We start from the raw sequence: 16,831 nt of genomic DNA, 5'->3' as shown, positions 1-16,831 counted from the left end.
ATGTCTCAGTTTATTTCAATTAATTTTAGCAATGCGAAATTTCCAGCAACAGGTAAGTGAGATGTGCATGTTGCCAGGGTAACGCACAAAGGAAGTGACGTTTACGTTACCGACGTTGCACTCCTAATGGGAAGAAATTTTTAAGGGAATTTAAGGGGGTGCAGGGAAAAAACATGGAATAAGGAGTACTGTTTATGTAAAATACAATATGAGATGGAACGCAGTGTATGGCTTATATAAAAGCAAATGTGTGCGAAAGTAGTCAGGTATTATGTGACGCGTTTACACAGAACGTAGATCTGCAAACAATGCGCGAGCAAGAAGTACTGCTTAACTTCCGGGTTGTCATTATGTGAGATTAGTGATAGAAAGTAGAGTTGAATAAAAAAAATATAAATAAATAAACCGCCCAGAGGTGAGATGAGAGTTGGGTGAAATTTTGTGTAATAATAATAATAGTTATAATAATAATTAAAAATAAATAAATGTAGTAAAACTGCCATTTGGGGGGAAACGTTATGTGTGTACACTACTTATCCGTGGAGGTATTAATGCGCATGCGGGTTCATTCCGCTCTGAAACCCTGGTTACAGTTTCCATAGTAACATCATAACAAACCCCTTAAGCATTGCTAATGCTAGCTGCTGCAGTACATCTGTAGGTCTGGTTGTCTGTGTGATTCTCATTTGTTTATTCTCATATAATGCGTGTTTTCTTTAGTGCTTGCTGAACTCTGCAAAGGAATATGGTGAGTTCTTTTAATGCTTTAAATGTAAAAATATACACATGAATTAATCTAATATACATTTATATAAAACAAGTTGTGGATTATAGAGAATGTATCTTATCCAACATGTTTACCAAGAGGTGGGAGGTTTAATCAGTTGTCATATGAATCATATTACAAATAAATATATTTGATTCAATATAGCGCTTTTATCAATGGTCATTGTAAATCAGTGAAATCATCATGAAACGTGTGAGAAAATATGTATAAATCATAAATATCAAATTGTCCTTGATAAGCAAGCCGAGAGCGACGGTGGCAAGTGAAAAACCCCTGAGGTGGCAAATAAGAAACCTTGAGAGGAACTGGACTCAACAGGGAACTTAACTGTTCTCATTTGGGTGATATCAGATAGCAGAGCTCAGCAGTCATACTATGTGTTTGATTACATAGATGTATTTAAGTTTATATGGAGTTGACTTTCCTTATTGTAGACTCAGGTACAAACCTGTTTGTAGCAATTTCAGTCCTGATCAATTGGGTGACTGCAGTCACAAGCCTTTAGACACAAGTTGTCTGCATCAGCCGAGGCCAGTCAGACTGTCTTTATGGTAATATGGAATCGTTGTCAGTCACTACACCAAGCAGGACACACGGGGTCTTTAACCAGAAGTGGGGCACCAGGATGATTCAGATAGGTCCAGAGGGCAGGGGGGTTTGCATCCATGGCAGCTCAGGAGCGCCATGGGTAGCTGGACAGAAAAAGAGAGAGAGAGAGAGAGAGAGAGAGCAGTTGGGTATGGTCACATATTGTATAAGGTGTATAATCACTCCTCCATATAAATATATACCAAATATCTCAATATAGATTACTTATTTTCGGAAATGCCTATATTGTAACATAAATTGTAAATATATAGTACCTAGTTACAAATTAGAGAGTAGCAAGAGAGTATGTGTTGTTGAGCTGTATACATTAATGATGGCACTAGAGTCGCTGAACAGATTTGTCCCTGAAATACAGTGATTTGTAGAGTCAACAGCACTTACAATCATTTGTATGTACAGCCAGAATAGTAGATGTGATAGGGAAGGGGGAAATAAAAAAAAGCAGAAGTATTAATTAGCAGTCTAAGAATTGGAAACATCAACCTTCATCTTACAGTAGGTAACCACCCAACGGGACTGTTGAGCATGTACTGCTCTTGTGCCGGAAGTACAGTACATGCAGAAGAGCCATTGAGCCGTGACCACAAGTCAGTGATCAGGGAAGGAAGCATTTCATGTTTTTTTGTTTGCTTTGTTTTTTCCTTTTTTTGAGGAAGACTGGAAAGTCAGCTTTAAAGGGCAGGGAAACTGAGGAGAGTGAGATCTATAGGAGGCAGTGATGCAACTTACAGAACTCCAACTAAAGGATCAGTGCTAAGGTACTGAGAGGAAACATGTTGAAAAGAAAAAGTGTGTGTGGAAGTAACGGATAAAGCATATGAAGAGTTGAAGACACAGAACAAGACAAGACAAGACAAGATCAGGGAATGATGCATTAGACTTTTTTAAGGTAGGCTGGAATTTAACATCAGCTTTAAGGAGCCGGAAGATGAGGAAGAATGATACCTACAGTTGGCAGTAATGTAACCTATTACAGTATATTAATACTGGTAAATGTTAAACGACACAGAAAAAGAACAAGAAATAGATATAGATACGGAAGTGCCGGATAATTTTTTTTGCTCTTTTTTTAAAAAAGAATTTCATGCAAAACCCAGCAACCTACATTAGATTTTTTTCATCTGATAACTGAATGCACATACTATCTTGCTTGCTTTACAGGCATGCAAATATTTTTTCTTTAACATAATGTAAAAATTAATTATATAATTTTTTTTCTTTGCCAATTGTATAATATCAATATTGTTTACTGATCTCCCACAAATCTGTAACACACCTTTTCCATGTTTAAATCTGTCATGTGATATTATTTTGATGGTCTTTTTAGGCTCAGAGTCGGACATCATCATCTGCACGGCTGTCCAGTAACAGTGCTCACACACGCCGCTACCGGACACTCGCCCCCACTTCCCAAGTGGATGAAAGTCTTTTTGGGAATGTTAAACAGGTATGGGGGAAAAAAAATTGATTTACATTCCCAAAAACAAAAGCAAGATCAATAATTAGTGGGTTGCAGATACAGTACATAATTTAGGCATGTTAATGGCTAGATTTCTTTATTCATGTATGTTTCATTTTTCAGTCTACATGTGAAGTCAAAAGCCTTGCAAAAGGTGGCTCCAAAACTCAGTCTCTTTCTGCTCCGGCCACCAAGAAACAAAACCCGGAGACAGTCCCTATAATTACCAAGGACCTCATCAGGCACCTTAGGTATGTACTACTTAACACATGAGTGGTACACCTCGGTGAAAAACAATGCTATTTGTTCCCCTCATATGAACTGTCTGATATGGAATGTGCCTTATTCTGTTGACCTAGAATACCCAGTAAGGACCCGTCTGGACAGTCTGTCATCATCTGTCCAGCTGAAATCGAGCGCATCATGGGTAAGTCTCACGTGCTCACTAAAGAGGAGAAGGAAGCAGCAATGGAGATTCAACACAAGGCTCGTGAACAGGCCATGGTGAGGAGAAAGCTACTGTTTGAACTAAAAGCTATAATATGACGGGCATTCAAGTCAAAGCAGGATTTTTGATTGTGCAGAATAATAAAATGCATTACCTTTACCTAGTTCTCTATATAATCCCCATTACACTAATGCACTTAAAGATACAATAGTGCTTGAATAACCTCAAGGTAGAAAGTTTGCACCATTTAAATGTTTTATTGCGGCAAAGAGTCTAACATCAATTTTATTCACATCTTCATTTACTGTAAATTTCACCAAAAGTCTTGGTCTGACTCGAATGCCTGTTGTATTTTATACAAGCCATGTTTGGACATTGACTTAAATTTTGATTGTCATAATATTAAAAAAAGACAAAGATCGCTTTTACTGTCCAGCTTTAGTATCAAAACTCTGTATTAGGATGCAGCTGAGGAAAGGAAAGTGCACATGCAGCAAGCGGACTTGTCCCGACAAAAGAACCAAGCCCTGAGTGATTTAGAAACTGCAGCTAGTGAGCGTGCTCAGTACTTACTGGAGAGGGCAAACACCCTGAGAATGGAGCAGGAAGATGAAGTCAAGAAGCTTAACGAGGTCTGACACACTCTTTAGTTCTCACTCTTTAATCGTGCATGTCTTTTTTCTCTGGTGAGTGATCATACATGCTCTTCAATGTGTTAACTCCACAGCTGATTCTGGGGGTGCAGTGTCATGCGGTGAGGGACACTCAGATCGAGGAGAAGAAGCAGATTCTGTCCGAGTTGCAGGAGGAGGATCGTAGGCTGGATGCCATGATGGAGGTGGACCGTCGGCGGGCCCTTGAGGTTCAGGAACAGATCGACGAGCTACGCAAAAATCAGAGGCTTCAGTAAGAGCTTTTAACATGTCACTTTAACTTCTTTAATATCTCAGTGCTTGTTTAGATCAGTGAGCATTTTGTGGATGTGTGTGTTCTGCAGAGGGAAAACGTGCATCCTGAAGCAGATCGAGGATCGTCAGGAGGAGCGCATGCTGCAGGAGATGCTAAAAGAACAAGAAGCACAGCAGATGCTGGAGAAGCTGGAGAGGTTGCAGATGGAGGAGTTGGAGGTACAGTATGAGATCAGAAGCTTCTGTAGCCCAAAATATTTCATGATAAAATGTTAAAAAAAAACAACTAAAAAACAACACTCTGAACTTAGTGGATATCAAAAGTATTACTGAAAAGACGAAGCAACCCCACATAAACTGTAAACTAACCAAGATATTAATATAGGATAGTGATTCAGTTTTAATTCGCCCTATTGATTGAAACTCAAACTTACTACCTTGTTACCTCTTGACATGTCTCCCTGGTTATAATTCTTTCTGTCCAGTTCAGTGTCAGTGTGTATGTAGCAACAGCTATTTTCTCACAATTTTGTGCTTGGTTTTTACTTTTGGTTCTAGGCTATGGAAAAGAAGAAAGAGGAGCAAAAACGAATTCAGATGGAAATTATGAAAATCAATGAGGAAAATCTGATTGCCAAAGAGCGCAAGAAAGAAGAGGAGAGGCAGGCTGACCTTCATGCTCTGGAATATTCGCGGAAAAAACTGGTGAGCTAGACATCGTCATATTTCGGCGGCATGGATGTTTCCTTGTAATAAAAGGATGCAGAAGGTTCTTCACATGTAGTAAAAAAGACAAAGAAATGTAATATACACGACTAAGACATTTAGTGTGTTAGACCTCACAAATGTTCCCTTATTATAATCATTATAAAATGTCCCATGAATTGGCCAAAGATAATAATAATCTGAGTATTGTCAAATAAGTCAAATATACAAAGAGAGTATAAAAGATCAGATTTGTGGAAATGTGGATTTATGGTGGGTTTTGTTGCAGGAGCGAGAGGCAGAGTATGAGGCTGAACAGAGTCGACTAAAGAAAGAGAAGGAGAAAGAAGTGGCTCGACTGAGAGCTCTCCAGGAAAGAGACAGAGACCATAGAGCTGAACAGGTACAACAGGACTATCTCACTCTCTGGCATTTAAAGATGTGTGTTAAATTAGAGCACTACTTCTGTAGTGTTTACATTTTTCTAAACAGTATACATTTTACATCTACATTTAGGCAGTAGGCAGACGCTCTTATCCAGAACGACTTACAAAAGTGTTTATATTTGTTTTATCACCTAGGATGCGCTTAGGGCTCGAAGGAACCAGGAGGCTGCTGAAAGGGAATGGAGGAAGAAAGAGAAAGAGCAGATTAAGAAGAAGCTGGAGGAGGAGGAGAGATTGAAGGCTGAACGTCTAGAGCAGATCACCCATAAAGACCGCATGCTGTCTTTTCAAGCTGGACGAGAGAGAGCCGAGTTCGAGAGGGTGCTAAGGTGAACTGCAACTATATGCCTGAATGACCTCATTTCTTCATTTGATCAAGATTAGAGACTTAAATTTCAAATGGGATTTAATCACTTTTACTGTCTCAGTAAAAATAGAAAGCAGTGAGTGTTACAAAGCTACCAGAAGAACTCATATTCTCATATTAAAATTTGAATAAATACATTAGTCCTCCACAGTCCCTAGATGGACTACAGAGGTTTCTAGATGGATTGAGACTCCTGTTTCAATAAGCTCCACTGTATCATATCCAGTTCCTGAAAAAAGGCTGGTACGAATATGTTTACAAAGAGGACCTCTAAAAAACTCGAAATCCTAATTTTAGAGTATTTAAATGAGGATTCTGTGATGTACTAAGGAAGAGGGACCCCTCAGCCTTATTTTGACATTTGGATTTTCCTGCTACCCCTAAAAATAACCTCAATAGCAGTGCAGATTTATGGCAAAAAAAAGCAACCAGCTTGGGTAGTGTTCATGAAAGTTTAAATGAACTTATAAACTAATGAATGAATTAATGAACTATATGACTAAATAAATAAATCTGTCTTGTGCAGAGTGGGAATTTTCTTTTTTTTTTCCTGCATTTTCAGGGTTCAGCAGGAGCTCATCAAACGGGAGAAGGAGAAAGAGGAACAGCATCGGCAGCAGGTCCTGCGCCACGCCGACGGGGTTCGGCAGCAGGTTCGGGAGAGAGAGGCTCAGGCCATCGCCCGGAGGAAAGAGATGTTCCGCGAAGGAGAGAAGTTGGATGAAGAAGCGCGTATCCGCAGAGCACGCCTAGACGAGATTAAAGAGAAGAAACTTAGGGAGCTGAAGTGAGTCTTATACACATTCATTTCTTTTTTTAATAGTGTGCAGTAAGAAAACGGTACATTGTCTGCTTCTATCTGCTGCTTACAGCTTGTAAAGCTCTAAATTTGCTTTAGCTTACACATCTGCTTATGCAACAGCTGGAAATACATCAGCCTGCTTAACAACCCAGCTGTGGATTCGGATCAAGGAATTGAATTGGCTTCTGTAAAATATATAGCATGGAATGTATGAAGGAAGGTTGGAATGCTTGGCCTTGCTTCCTGTTAGAGTTTTCCCATGAGAATCGTTAGGAATATGAGGAAAATAACATCTCTTTTGAGTTTTCTAATGATCAAACATTACATATAAATAATAATGATTATATATATTTTTTTCATATATTTATTTGTCTTTTTTATCTTTTTTCCAGGGATGCAGGACTTCCAGAGAAATATTGCAGTGAAGTAGAGCGGAAGATTCTTAACTTGCCCACCCTGGTCCGCTGAAAAAGAAATGATCACAGATTCACATCAATGAAACCCTCTGTAATCCAATAAAAAAAAAAAAAACAGTTGCGCAAGCAGTGTGTTACCATTATTTATAAACAATAGAGTTGATTTTTTATCATGTAAAACCTTATCCATTGACCCTCACATGTGCCACCAATCTTTGTTTTCTCTGCTCATCTGATTTTGATCAATTATTTGTACTTTCCACTTACAGGTGTAACATCTGTATATTCATGCAAATTTCCAGCTAGCAAACATGTGCATAAAACAATGCAGCAGTTCAAGAGCTTCATGTAATGTTCACATCAAAAATAAAATAAGAAAGTGTGACCTGCAACATTTGTAGTTGGTGTCTGGTTGGTTTGAGTATTATATCTTGCAGATCTCTGGAGTTGGAAGGGAATGGAAGACAGACAGACAGACAGACAGACAGATAGAGCAGCAGTTCTGTACATGGAAACACCTTGATGATAAATGCTCAGACTGCATAGTGCTGACAGTAAAGCTACACTAGCTTAAATAATTACTCTTTGCTTTTGCATTAAACTTGAGGTGCATGGAATACAGTAGCGGGAGACTCAGTTTTTTAATTGTCCGGTTCAAGTTGTTTATGATCTCTCTCTCTCATGAAAAGATGTAAGTAGCTGCAGTGCGGTATAAGCAAGTGGAGACTGGATGAAGGTTTTGCTGATCAACTTAAAGGATTTTTCTGTCCTGATGCAAACCACTTAAGCACTGATGGACATTAATGAACCACCATAAACCAGCAGTTGGCTCTCGTATGTTGAATTATTGCTACCTCCTGGCCTTGATCTCCCTTGTCTAAATTTCAGTTTAAATCCTCTTTCGTAGTTCCATCGTTCCATCAAGGTCAGAGCAACTCCAAAACCGCAGCTCTTGTGAGATGTTCTCAGGCTGCAGTGGTCAGGACTCACCAAAAGTAATCCAAGGGAAGAAATAAACAGTGAACTGGTGGCAGGGTGATGGGGGGGTAAACTTTCCAATATTAGGCGGGTGGTCATAATGTTATACAAGTATATATGTTACTATCCTTGCTACTGTTGAATTGAATGTTTGAAATTTTCTTTGGGATCAATAAAGTGATTAATAAATTGATCTACCTAAAATTTGTAATAATAAATATTTTCAATAACAGTATACTCAATTTTAACAGGTTGCAGTGCAGAGCTATTAGTAGCATCATTATACTGTATAACATACAGGAAACATCCAGCACAGGACCTTAGGAGGTGTTATTCTGGTAACAGCCGCTAGGTGGTGGTAGTGTCTATGAGAATGCAAGAGAGAGGATGAGCGGAGACGTTATAAAATACCACAGAATGCCTATTGTGTTGTAACATTGTAGCGACGTCACCGTAGCGTTATTAATGATGACGCCGTAACCATGGTAACCTCAGTACAATGTTACAAATGAAACAAAATACAAAAATATATATATATTTATAGATTAAACATCACTATCGCGACGGTACAGGGACTAATTGTGTTTTTTATGGTTTAGTGCTTAATGAAATCTGAAGTATGGTGAGTTGGAATGTTTTTGTTTAGTTTTTGTTAAAAAATGTAAATTAAATTAATTAATTAATTAGTTAAGCAAGATCACACATGAAAGTGGAAGTGCTGTTGTTCTGGATTATCAGCATGGCTGTGATGCATTCGTAAAAAAAACATGATAACCAGCTCGACCTGGAGCGTGATATCGCTTTACATTTCGGCATTTTCTCTTTTATCCAGAGGGACTTACATAAGTGCTTTGAAGTTTCCTTCATTAAATATAATCTTTACTCTGGTTCACATCAGTTACACACTGCTGGAGGGAGGTAACCCAAATACCTAAGAAACATATATTTAGTTATTTGACAGACGCCTTAAACCAGAACGACTGACAGTTTAGCTCATTATATATATCTGAGTAATTAAGGGTAAAGAGCCTTGCTCAATAACCCCATAGGGACAACTTGGTGAACCTGGGACCTTCCGAACCACTGGCCTTAACCACTGAGCTATGAGCATATTGCATATAACTAAATTAAGGAGAAAATCGGGGAAACCCCCCCCCCCCTCCCCTGTAACGCAACTCCTTTGTGTTTGGATCTGACATGTGATATTATGTTGATGGTCTTTATAGGCTCAGAGTTTAACATCATCATCTTCATCATCATCAGCATCCACACGGCTGTCTAGTAGCTGTAGTTATACACGCCGCTACCGGATGCTCGCCCCCAACTCCCAAGTGGATGAAACTCTTTTTGGGAAGGTCAAACAGGTGTGAAAAAAATATATAAGCTTTAAAAAAAAAAAAAAAAAAGCAAAATCAGTACGTAATGAGCTGTGGATGCATACTGTAGGCATATTGATTTAATATAATAGACATTCATATATATATATTTTCAATCAGTCTGCCGGTGAGGGTAAGAGCTCTGCTATAGGTGACTCCAGACCTCCCTCTATCTCTTCTCCGACCACCAAGAAACAAAACCTTAAAACAGGCCTCATCAAGCACTCCCGGTACGTCCTGCACATGAGTGGTACATCTCAGTGAAAAAACAATGCTATTCGTTCCCCTCATATAAACTGTCTTTATTTAATTTTACATTGTACGTTCTAAGAGACATGAAATGTGACAGGAATATGCCTTATTCCTTTGAGATAGAATACCCAATAAGGAGCCATCTGGACCAAGCATCATCCTCGGTCAAGCTGAACTCCAGCGCATCATGGGTAAGTCTCGGGTTCTCACTAAAGAGGAGAGGGAGGCAGCACTAGAGAGTCAGCGCAAGTCTCGCGAACAGGCCATGGTGAGCAGAAAGCTATGAACTAAAAGCTATAATACAAGGGGTGTTCAAGTCAAACCAGGACTTTTGATTGTGCAGAATAACAGAATGCAGTAATGAGAGTAAAAACTACCGTTATTTCTTTATATATTCGCCTGCTACACCAGCTATTATTCAGACTGCTGGCCTCATGTCTGAGACGCTGGCCTTCCCAAAATCTCCTGGGAGCAAGGTCAGGATTGTATGGGGGACGTGACAGTAACTCGCAGCCGAGTTCCTGTAAGGCGCAAGTGGTGTTGGTGTGTATGATTGTGTGTACAGTTCCCTCAGACACATGTGTCTCTTCTCTAAGATGGTGACAAGTCGATTCTCTAGGATCAGAAACTTTACTTGCTGGACAGGTTTACAGGAACGACTGCAGTGGGTTCCGATCCACCTCAGTCGGGATCATCAGTCATGGTTGTACAGCATTCTTTAAAACGTCTGCACAATTCAAATGCCTCTCAACATATGACAAATGAATCTCAACATCATACTGTGCTTAAAGTCTTCTGAAAATGTCAATCGGATTTATGTCTTCATTCACAAGAAGAATTTCATTACATGTCCTGGTTTGACCTAAACGTCGTTTGAAGTTTTATACAAACCATGTGTGAACACTGATTTAAACATTGTTTGTCATAATAGATTTTTCAACTGTGTATAACACAGATGATCAAATTTGCCAATCATCTGAAGCATAGTATAAAATGCTGAATTGTTATCAGTAACTGTTATTGTCATGTTGTATGAAGGATGCTCTCTCTGTACTATCTGTTATGGTTGTCTGACCTTATGTATTGTATAATCTAGATACACCCCCTGTTCTGTTTCTGTATTAGGATGCTGCTGAGAAAAGGAAAGTGTACATGGAAGAAGCAGACTTGTCTCGACAAAAGAACCAAGCCCTGAGTGATCTGGAAACTGCAGCTAGTGAGCGTGCTCAGTACTTACTGGAGAGGGCTAACACCCTAAGAATAGAGCAGGAAGATGAAGTCAAGAAGCTTAATGAGGTCTGACACACTTTTTAGTTCTCACTCTTCAGTTCTCACTCTAGTGAGTCTAGTGAGTGATCACACGTGCTCTTCAATGTGTTAACTCCACAGCTGATTCTGGGGGTGCAGTGTCATGCGATGAGGGACACTCAGATCGAGGAGAAGAAGCAGATTCTGTCCGAATTGCAGGAGGAGGAGCTTAGGCTGGATGCCATAATGGAGACGGACCGTCTGCGGGCCCTTGAGGTTCAGGAACAGATTGACGAGCTACGCAAAAATCAGAGGCTTGAGTAAGGGCTTTTACTACGTCACTTGGAAGTCAGGTAGACCCCGAACTTACGAACGAGTTCTGTCTGTGGAGTTATGTTCATAAGTCGGATTTGTTCTTAAGTCTGACAAAGTGAGTCTTATACGAAAATTTAATGTAAAGCATACCAATCCACTTGTCTAAATCTTTTCCCCCTTTTCCCCCACTGCCATCATGGAAATTAGTCTCACACGTGAAATGTAATAGTGTTGTCTCTTCACGTGCGTCTTTTTTTTTTTTTGCAGAGGGAAAACGTGCATCCTGAAACAGATCGAGGAGCGTCATGAGGAGCGCATGCTGCAGGAAATGCTGAAAGAACAGGAAGCGCAGCAGATGCTGGAGAAGCTGGAGAGGTTGCAGCTGGAGGAGTTGGAGGTACAGTAAGAGATCAGAACCTTCTGAAGCCCAAAACATTTCAAAGATGACAATGTAATGAAATGTTTAACTCACCCACTAATGATTGAAACTCAAATTTACTACTTTGTTACCCATTGAAATGTCTATAATTATTTCTGTCCAGCTCAGTGTCAGCTTATTTAGGTAGGAACAACTACATGGGACATCTGTTTTCTTTTTTTCACGATTGTTAGCTTGGTTGGTCTGTTTGTGTGTATGTGTGTACTGGACCTGTGACTTCTGGTTCTAGGCTATGGAAAAGAAGGCAGAGGAGCAAAAACAAATTCAGCTAGAAATTCAGAAAATCAATGAGGAAAATCTGATTGCCAAGGAGCGCAGGAAAGAAGAGGAGAGGCAGGCTGACCTTCACGCTCTGGAATATACACAGAAGAAAATGGTAAGCTTGACCTCGTCACATTTCAGTGGCATGGATGTTACCTTGTTACTAGTGATACAGAAAGTTCTTCACAGGTAGTGAAAAAAAAATACTAAAGACAAAGCAATGTAATATATACGACTAAGACATTTAGTGTCTAAGACATTTAGTGTCTTAGACCTTACAAATGTTCCCTTATTATAATCATTATAAAATGTCCCATAAATTGGCATCAGTTGAAAGTGTGAAATAAATATTTTGTAATGCTGGTATACTTACCTTTTGGCTCCAATGCAGTATTACATATAAATGTAAATTTATTTATTTATTTATTTATTTATTTATTCAATGTATACAAGTTGCAAAATAAACATATTTTTTCATGCAAGGCTTGGTACAAACCTTTCCCCTTACCTGTTCTATAGCTCTAATTTGAAATAGCTTTAATTCAAATCATCAGAAGACATCAAGGGCATACGGTAATAGAGCTTAAGTGAAACGCTGGGTTAAGTGTATTAGTGTAGCAGGGGAACATATAGAAAAATATAGGTAGATATTACGCTCATTACTCTCATTATCTGTTATTCTGCACAAAAGTCTCGGTTTGACTTGAACGCCTCCTGAAAAAAAGGAAAATTTATGGTGGGTTTTGTTGCAGGAGCGAGAGGCAGAGTATGAGGCTGAACAGACTCGGCTAAAGAAAGAGAAAGAGAAAGAAGTGGCTCGACTGAGAGCCCTCCAGGAAAGAGACAGAGACCTTAAAGCTGAACAGGTACTGTACAACAGGACTATCTCACTCTTGTATTATTGACTGAAGCTGACAAATATTCATTAATAAAGAAATAATACACATAGCCTGGGTTCCTGCCGACCTTATTTCCTCCTTGCCATGTCATTCTTTAAAAAAAAAAAACATTTCCTGAACAGTGTATATATATATATATATATATATATATATATATATATATATATATATATATATATATATATAGGCTATATATATATATATATACACTACACACTATACACATTCAAAAGTTTTAGAACACTTTCTAACTCCGTGATGGTTCCTGATTTTTATTTCTTTGTACATTGTAAAGGAATGCTGAAGGCGTCCAAAAAATGCATGTTGCAATGTTTCTGCTTCTTATGCTCTGTAAAGACTTTATAACGCCTCTAATCTGAGGTGCTGTTAATTGGTCATTTTTCAGGCTAATAACTCTAAATGAACTTCTCGTCTGCGGCAGAGATAGGTTTTGGTCTCGCCCTCCTGGGATGGCCTTCATGAGAGCCAGTTTCATTACGGTGCTTAACGGATTTTGCAAATGCACTTGACAATACTGTTCTTGCAAGAACTATTACAGAAAGGCTGACCTCTGTGTCTTAAAATAACAACTAACTGTTGTTTTTGTTGTTGTTACATAATCACCTAATCCCATATGTGTTATTTTATAGTTTGAAATCCCCAGTATTGTTGTAGAATGTAGAAAATAAATCACTAAACAAAAAAAAAGAAATTTGCAAGTGTTCTAAAACTTTTTAACTTTTGAATATATATATCAATCACTCACTCATTGTCATTACCACTTAATTCTGTATTCAGGGTCACGGGGGCCTGGAGCCTATCCCAGCAGACTTAGGGCACGAGGCAGGGTACACCCTGGACAGGGCGCCAATCCATCACAGGGCACACACACAAACACAAACTACGTTCAATTTGGGAACACCAATTAACCTAACCTACACTTCTTTGGACTGTGGGAGGAAACCCACTAAGCACTGGGAGAGCATGCAAACTCCACAGAGCCGGGAATCGAGCCTGGCATTGAACCCGGATATATATATATTTATATTTGTTTTTATTTCCCAGGATGCTGTCAGGGCTCGAAGGAACCAGGAGGATGCTGAAAGGGAATGGAGAAGGAAAGAAAAAGAGCAGACTAAGAAAAAACTGGAGGAGGCGGAGAGACTGAAGGCCGAACGTCGAGAGCAGATCACTCAGAGAGAGCACATGCTGTCTATTCAAGCTGGACGAGAGAGAGCCGAGTTCGAGAGGGTGCTGAGGTGAACCGCAAATATTTAATTTTTTCAACGATTTAATTTCTTCATTAAATTATACTCGAAATCGAAATGATTTAATCACTTCAGCAAATTATCATCACATGCATTTAAACACTTCCCAAACTCACCTGTATCAGTAACCTCACTGCGACTGACTGAACAAATGATTGTAGTATTGCTTTATTTCCCTGTTAATTAAATCACCCATTAAGAGATTTCACTAAGGGACTAATCCCGGCCCTGAAGCATGGTGGAGAACCGTATAGCTTTGAGGAACCAGACTTTTAGGGAGGAAATTCAGAAAATATAGCCAGATTAGATCTGAAATGTGATGGATTGACAGAAGGAGGCTCAGTCAATCAGGTCCATCCATCCATCCATCCATCCATCCATCTAGGAACATTTAGTCTGACTAGGGACAATGGAGGCCAATTGTGACTACTGGAGATCAATGCCGACCACTGTACAGTGAATATCTGAGTAACTGCATGTCCTTGGCAAACATAATTAAATATGCTTTAAGTTGAAAGTGGGTAGTCCAGCTCTTTCCAAATATCTTTGTATATCTTGCGGAACATTCCCCAGCGCCTCTGTAATTCTTTGCATACGTTCTTCTAGGAAGTGGAGGGATAAAGACCAGTCCTTTCACACAGCCCTATTGGAAAAAAATCACAATGTGTCAAGTCAGGTGAACGTGGTGGCCATTTCAACACTGCATTATCATTATCACTGGCACGCCTGATCCAAAAGTAAAACAATAAACTTTAAAAATTTTAGATAATTTGAACACGAATTGGCGATGTTCTTAGACTACGGAATTATGTCAAATGTTTTGGGACACCCTGTATTTATTCCCATATTTTACAACCATGATAGGGCCTATTCAGGCAAGTAGTCCCAGAAATCTTGAGAATCTTGAAATGTTTGAAAATTGTTTTGTAAGAATAAAATAACAGTAATAGAAATGCCTCCTCCCTGTAGTTCAACTCAGAGTAGTGATAATTATGTACATGGCATTGTTTACTTATTTAGCATTATTTCTAATTGAGTAATTATATCAAATCAGGTATTAAATAGCATTTTTCTGATTTTGAGTTATGTATATTTTTAGACCCCTGGTTCAATAAGCTCCATTTTAATGCACCGTCTAGTACTGTTTCATGCCCAGTTCCTGAGATATGGCCAGTCTGAATTTGTTCACACGGAGAAATCTATTTTTAGAGTATTTGCATGGAGATTATGTGATGTAGTATGAAAGAGGGAACCCTCAGGCTCATTTTGACATCAGGAATTCCATGCTATGCTAAAAATATTTTCCCCAGCAGTGCAGATGTATAGAGTAAAAATGCATGCTTTCCCTTCACAACTGGAATAATCAGCTTGCATAGTGTTCATTAAAGTGCTTTAAAATAATGTTTGGGATTTAAAAATTTTGAACTTTTCACCTACTACCCTGTACGCCTCAATACCTGACTTAATATGACACATCACAAATCTGTCAGTTTCATTAGTTAGATACGGGCATGTGATGCTCCGTATGCAATGATAAACAGATTTGTTAAGTAATTTTATTATCACTGCATAAACAGTAAATACTGCAATAATTTATTGTGCTTTAGTTTGTCTTGTGCAGGATGAGAATTTTTTGGCCCTTTTCTTCTCCGTCTTCAGGGTTCAGCAGGAGCTCATCAAACGGGAGAAGGAGAAAGAGGAACAGCATCGGCAGCAGGTCCTGCGCCACGCAGACGGGGTCCGGCAGCAGGTTCGGGAGAGAGAGGCTCAGGCCATCGCCCGGAGGAGAGAAAGGTACCGCGAAGGAGAGAAGTTGGATGAAGAAGCGCGTATCCGCAGAGCACGCCTGGACGAGATTAAAGAGAAGAAACTTAAGGAGCTGAAGTGAGTCTCAAACACATTATCTTCCTGGTCTAATCGTCTGAAGTAAGAAGACAGTACATTGTCTGCTTCTATCTGCTGCCTAACGCTTGTAAAGCTCTAAATTTGCTTTAGCTAATGCATGAAATGAATGAAGGAAGGTTGGAATCCTTTGTCTTACTTCCTGTTAGAGAATGGGAATTTCCTGTTAATGAAATATAGGGGGACTTTCTAATGATAAAACATGAAATAAATGGTTATGGACTCCATATGTAAGGAATAGACATCGTCCTGCGAGGGATATATGTATGGACAGAACATAGTTCTGCTTATGTTTAATGTTAGTTGTTTTTTTTTGTTTTTTTTAATCTGTTCCAGGGATACAGGCCTTGAAGAGAAATACTGCCGTGAATTAGAGCGGAAGATTCATAACTTATCCTCCCTGACCCACTGAAGATGGATTGATTGCAGGTTCACATTAAGGGTTGATCAATTGATTGCACATTCACTACAGGAAGTATTACCATATAAGGAATGAGGAAGCGCAATGAGGAACATTTATATAAATAAAAGAAAGCTCTGTCTATATGTTGGTCAAACGCGCTCTTTCAATGATGTCTTCATTCATTTCCTACACTGCAGGACCCGAAACCAGTCTCAGAAAATCTTTTGTAAACTGTCTGGACATAATTTAATAAAACTTTGACAGTACTTTGATATTTGCCTGAAGTTGCATTCCAATAATTAAAAATTAAGATGATGAGTAGAAGTGACGTTATGAGCAGTTATGTGCTACAGTATTGCCTACAAGTTGTTGTTTTTTTGTCTTCATTTCTGCTAAACAAATATCGGCACAGTGGACAAATATTTATATATTGTTTTTTTTGAGGTTGTACATATTTGTCATATTACAACCATAAATGTTTAACCATAAAAATATTAGGATTTTATGTGATAGACCAACACAAAGTGGTACATTATTGTAAAG

The 16,831-nt window shown here is 38.9% G+C and overlaps 2 protein-coding genes across 2 annotated transcripts; both read left to right on the top strand.

Annotated features, from left to right (window-relative positions):
• The first annotated feature begins 648 nt into the window (after nt 1–648).
• Nucleotides 649–7,042, top strand: LOC128528365 (cilia- and flagella-associated protein 45-like). Its single transcript, XM_053501186.1, has 12 exons — nt 649–748; nt 2,724–2,843; nt 2,979–3,106; nt 3,215–3,359; nt 3,765–3,935; nt 4,031–4,209; nt 4,301–4,430; nt 4,770–4,916; nt 5,206–5,319; nt 5,498–5,691; nt 6,292–6,516; nt 6,924–7,042. The coding sequence occupies exons 1-12, from the start codon at nt 746–748 to the stop codon at nt 6,997–6,999; spliced, it is 1,632 nt and encodes a 543-aa protein (XP_053357161.1). The 5' UTR covers nt 649–745; the 3' UTR covers nt 7,000–7,042.
• Nucleotides 7,043–8,485: 1,443 nt separating this feature from the next.
• On the top strand, nt 8,486–16,479 carry LOC128528118 (cilia- and flagella-associated protein 45-like). Its single transcript, XM_053500872.1, has 12 exons — nt 8,486–8,547; nt 9,152–9,289; nt 9,422–9,531; nt 9,677–9,821; nt 10,679–10,849; nt 10,943–11,121; nt 11,384–11,513; nt 11,785–11,931; nt 12,569–12,682; nt 13,781–13,974; nt 15,643–15,867; nt 16,222–16,479. Exons 1-12 carry the CDS (start codon nt 8,545–8,547, stop codon nt 16,295–16,297), a joined length of 1,632 nt encoding a protein of 543 aa, XP_053356847.1. The 5' UTR covers nt 8,486–8,544; the 3' UTR covers nt 16,298–16,479.
• The last annotated feature ends 352 nt before the right edge of the window (nt 16,480–16,831 follow it).

This window comes from Clarias gariepinus, chromosome 7 (assembly GCF_024256425.1).
Source record: "Clarias gariepinus isolate MV-2021 ecotype Netherlands chromosome 7, CGAR_prim_01v2, whole genome shotgun sequence".
NCBI lineage: Eukaryota > Metazoa > Chordata > Actinopteri > Siluriformes > Clariidae > Clarias > Clarias gariepinus.
The sequence above is the reverse complement of the archived record's forward strand: the minus strand, read 5'-3'. Positions and strand labels throughout refer to the sequence as shown.

Excerpts from the sequence above, each read along its gene's own strand:
- LOC128528118 (XM_053500872.1), top strand. Across the intron at positions 9,532-9,676 it reads GGCCTCATCAAGCACTCCCG|AATACCCAATAAGGAGCCAT; the intron begins GTACGTCCTGCA and ends CCTTTGAGATAG. Across the intron at positions 10,850-10,942 it reads AAGTCAAGAAGCTTAATGAG|CTGATTCTGGGGGTGCAGTG; the intron begins GTCTGACACACT and ends TTAACTCCACAG.
- LOC128528365 (XM_053501186.1), top strand. Across the intron at positions 2,844-2,978 it reads TTTTTGGGAATGTTAAACAG|TCTACATGTGAAGTCAAAAG; the intron begins GTATGGGGGAAA and ends TTCATTTTTCAG. Across the intron at positions 5,320-5,497 it reads GAGACCATAGAGCTGAACAG|GATGCGCTTAGGGCTCGAAG; the intron begins GTACAACAGGAC and ends TTTATCACCTAG.